The sequence below is a fragment of the Oncorhynchus tshawytscha genome, linkage group LG34 (genome assembly GCF_018296145.1).
Source record: "Oncorhynchus tshawytscha isolate Ot180627B linkage group LG34, Otsh_v2.0, whole genome shotgun sequence".
Classification (NCBI taxonomy): domain Eukaryota; kingdom Metazoa; phylum Chordata; class Actinopteri; order Salmoniformes; family Salmonidae; genus Oncorhynchus; species Oncorhynchus tshawytscha.
Genome location: NC_056462.1, coordinates 1,364,728 through 1,368,224, shown reverse-complemented (window position 1 = coordinate 1,368,224; position 3,497 = coordinate 1,364,728). Strand labels below are relative to the sequence as shown.

General features: G+C 39.9%; 1 protein-coding gene across 1 annotated transcript; it reads left to right on the top strand.

Annotated features, from left to right (window-relative positions):
* Window positions 1-1,635: 1,635 nt before the first annotated feature.
* LOC121841816 (CASP-like protein 4A1) lies at window positions 1,636-2,950 on the top strand. The gene is made up of 4 exons (XM_042312087.1): window positions 1,636-1,694; window positions 1,853-1,918; window positions 2,046-2,102; window positions 2,540-2,950. The coding sequence occupies exons 2-4, from the start codon at window positions 1,853-1,855 to the stop codon at window positions 2,771-2,773; spliced, it is 357 nt and encodes a 118-aa protein (XP_042168021.1). The 5' UTR covers window positions 1,636-1,694; the 3' UTR covers window positions 2,774-2,950.
* The last annotated feature ends 547 nt before the right edge of the window (window positions 2,951-3,497 follow it).

Genomic DNA, 3,497 nt, shown 5'->3' with positions numbered 1-3,497 from the left:
TTTTGTTGTTTCCAAAAAGGGGTCAAGATCCACTAGCAGTTCTTCTTGGGTTGCAGATAACCAAATACACTCCATGGCCCAAAAAACACCTGCTCATCGAACATCTCATTCCAATAACATGGGCATTAATATGGATTGGTCCCCCCATTGCCGTGACAATAGCCTCCAGCTTTCCTCTAGATGTTGGAACATTGCTGCGGGGACTGGCTTCCATTCAGTCACAAGATCATTATTGAGGTTGGGCACTGACTTTGTGAGATTAGGCCTGGCTCGCAGTTGGAGTGAAAAACAGCAAAGACCATTTTTCCTCAACCACCAAACTTTAAAGTTGGCATTATGCATTGGGGCAGGTAGCGTTCTTCTGGCATCTGCCAAATCCATATTAATCCATCGGACTGCCAGATGATGAAGCGTGATTCATCACTGTAGAGAACGTGTTTCCTCTTCTCCAGAGTCCAATAGCTGTGATCTTTACACCACTCAAGCCCACGCTTGGCATTGCTCAAGGCGATCTTAGAATTGTGTGCGGCTGTTTGGCCATGGAAAACCATTTAATTCACCTCCTGACTAACAGTTATTGTGCTGACATTGCTTCCAGAATTGGAATTAGTTTGTTTGGAATTAGTTTGTGAGTGTTGCAACTGAGGAGAGACGATTTTTACACGCTACGCACTTCAGCATTCTACCGTCCCATTCTGTGAGCTTCCCTGGCCTACCACTTCGGGGCTGAGCCGGTGTTGCTCCTAGATGTTTCCACATCACAAAAACAGCACTTACAGTTGCCCGTGGCAGCTCTAGCAGGGCATACATTTGACTAACTGACCCGTTGAAAAAGGTAGCACCTTACATCGGTGCCACTTTGAAAGTCACTGAGCTCTTCAGCACGGGCCAATCTACTGCCAATGTTTGTCTTTGTAGATTGCATGGCTGTGTGCTCAATTGTATACACTTGTCTGCAACTTGTGTGGCTTAAATTGCCAAATTTATTTGAAGAGGTGTCCACATAGTGCATGTTTTTTATTGGTGGCTAAAAACTTGACCATTTTGAAAGACACTTTGAAAATGGGTTGCAACATTAAACGTTTGTGAACCTCAACTATTTAACTTCAGTAAGAACTCAGGCACTCTATATATATTTCCATAGCTCTGAGTCAGTATCAAGACTTAATAGTATACAATTATCCTGCTTAATTATTCTAACATTCTAACTTATTCTAACAATTTATCAAACTTGTTTGCATACTTTCAGATAGTTGCATTAAACGTTTGGACCACTTTGTGAGGGAGACACTTATTTGCTGGTAAGTCTGTCTCTACCCAGTCAGAGGTAAAATGGAAACTCACACAGAGAATCACACAGAGAATGTTATCTCCATAAATGTAGATGTGGAATAAACATTGTTCTGGAATTAACAGCAGATGGGAAACAATGATACAGTAGGCCTATACTGACATTTTCAGTTAGCACATTTGATTAATAGCAGTGGCAAGAGGCTAATTTGTTTGCCTGTTTTGTAATGCCCAACGTTACATGGAACACCCAGACATCATACAACATCCTTCATTGCAACACATTTAGGCTTCATCAGGGCTTTGTGATTGGCTGAAAAACACTATATATTGTTTGTGTATTGATGAGTGTGCAAGGACATACAGAGGCACTGAGAAGGCTTTTGACCCTGAGATACGTTAAGGTATGGTTATACTAATAATTCTAACACTTTGTTCAGAGTGAAGGCATTCTTATACACTCATTAACTGTGTAGTAGATTATACATATAATATAATCTGTAACTTGTATGGTGGATTAATAAGTGATAAGTGATGATGTTTATGTTTATACTCTATTTAGATGAAGACTTTCAGCATGAAGATTGTTGTTCTACTTGGATTTGTGATGCTTCTCTCTATTGCTTTGGTAAGCCATGCATATAGTATGTACAGGAAATGCTGGTGCAAATGTCATGTTAGACTTAGAAAGATCTTAAAGTTAGTATATTACACACATATATATTAACTCATTGTCTTATTGTTTGCTTTTGAAGGCTGAGCATGAGCATGGCCATCAGCATGTCATTGAGAAGCGCTCTTCAAGTGAAGAGGTGAGTAGTATGAATGAATCATCTTTTTTGAAGGAGCATTTTTGCTTTATTTGGGGACAGAGACATTAAGAGAAAGACAGGAAAGGCAAAGTTTGTGCCAGAAGGGTGTGGGCCGCATTCAAACTGAAGCTGCCATATTATACAATGCCTTCAAAAGATATTCAAACCCCTCAACTTTTCTACATTTTGTTGAGTTACAAGGTGGGATCTACAGAAAATACTCTGTATTGTCAAAGTGGAAGAAAAATTAAAACATTTGAAAAGAAAAAATACATATAGTATCAGCATCTACATGGCCCTTGCTCTATACAGTTATTCAATAAAAATGATTTACTTCTAAAATAAACTTTATACAGTTATTGTGTATGGTGTACACATTTGAGACTCCAGCAACTACATTCGTTTTGATTATCCTTCAATATCCCTCCTTCTTCTAGCGTGTCCGTGGCCCTGGCCGTGGCCGTGGCTTTCCAAACTTTCTGCAGCAGTACCAGTACCAGTACCAGTACCAGCAGTACCTTCTGCTTCTGCAAAGACTTGGTCTTGTCCCAGCCCCTGCTCCTGCCCCAGCTCCAGCCCCAGCTCCTGCCCCAGCTCCTGCCCCAGCTCCAGCCCCAGCTCCTGCCCCAGCTCCAGCCCCAGCTCCAGCCCCAGCTCCAGCTGGTCGCTGAGAAAGGACATGAATCAGAAACTTCAACTCAACAAGAGCAAGCTATGGTTGATGAAATGACCAGAACATTAACTGACAATAAGTACTGTAATAGCTGTCTTCCATATTTTGCTTGAGTTTCCCTTTAATATATTTGCTGTATGTCTATCTGCAATGCAATAAAGAGGATTTGAAATTGCATATGTCCCCTCCTGCACACTTTCTTTTGCCTGAGAAATTTCATTTTGTATTCAAACATATGTTCACAGTTTGTGCATTTGTCAGTCAGAGTTAGTCAAATCTGAGGATTAGCATCTAGTTTTGTCATTTGATATTTCTTGATATATTTAGTGAGGCTATATTGGTTGTGAACAAAATTTGCATTATGTTTTAAACAATTAAACATGTTTTAAATTGTATTCACATTATGAGTAAAGTAGGTTAAAGGAAGTCAAGTAGCCAAATTCAATGGTCAAACATTTAAATATTTCGGTGGTTGAAATCATTGAAAGCCTTGACATAATACAGTATAATTTTTCCCTACATTTAATCATTCAACTTATTCCCACTCCACTGCTTATTTTACCAGGCTGCTTACGATGAGGAAGTAAATGAGTCACTGGGTTACAGTTACTGTACCTGGATACAGTACAGTATCCAGGTACAGTAACTGATACAGTACAGCACATATTCTACCCACCACTGCGAGTGTCACGCCCTGGTCAAAGTATTTTGTGTTTATCTTT

Coding starts and splice junctions, on each gene's coding strand:
- LOC121841816 (XM_042312087.1), top strand. CDS start 1,853: ATGAAGACTTTCAGCATGAAGATTGTTGTTCTACTTGGATTTGTGATG. Junction 1,919..2,045: donor TGCTTCTCTCTATTGCTTTG/GTAAGCCATGCA, acceptor TTGCTTTTGAAG/GCTGAGCATGAGCATGGCCA. Junction 2,103..2,539: donor AGCGCTCTTCAAGTGAAGAG/GTGAGTAGTATG, acceptor TCCTTCTTCTAG/CGTGTCCGTGGCCCTGGCCG.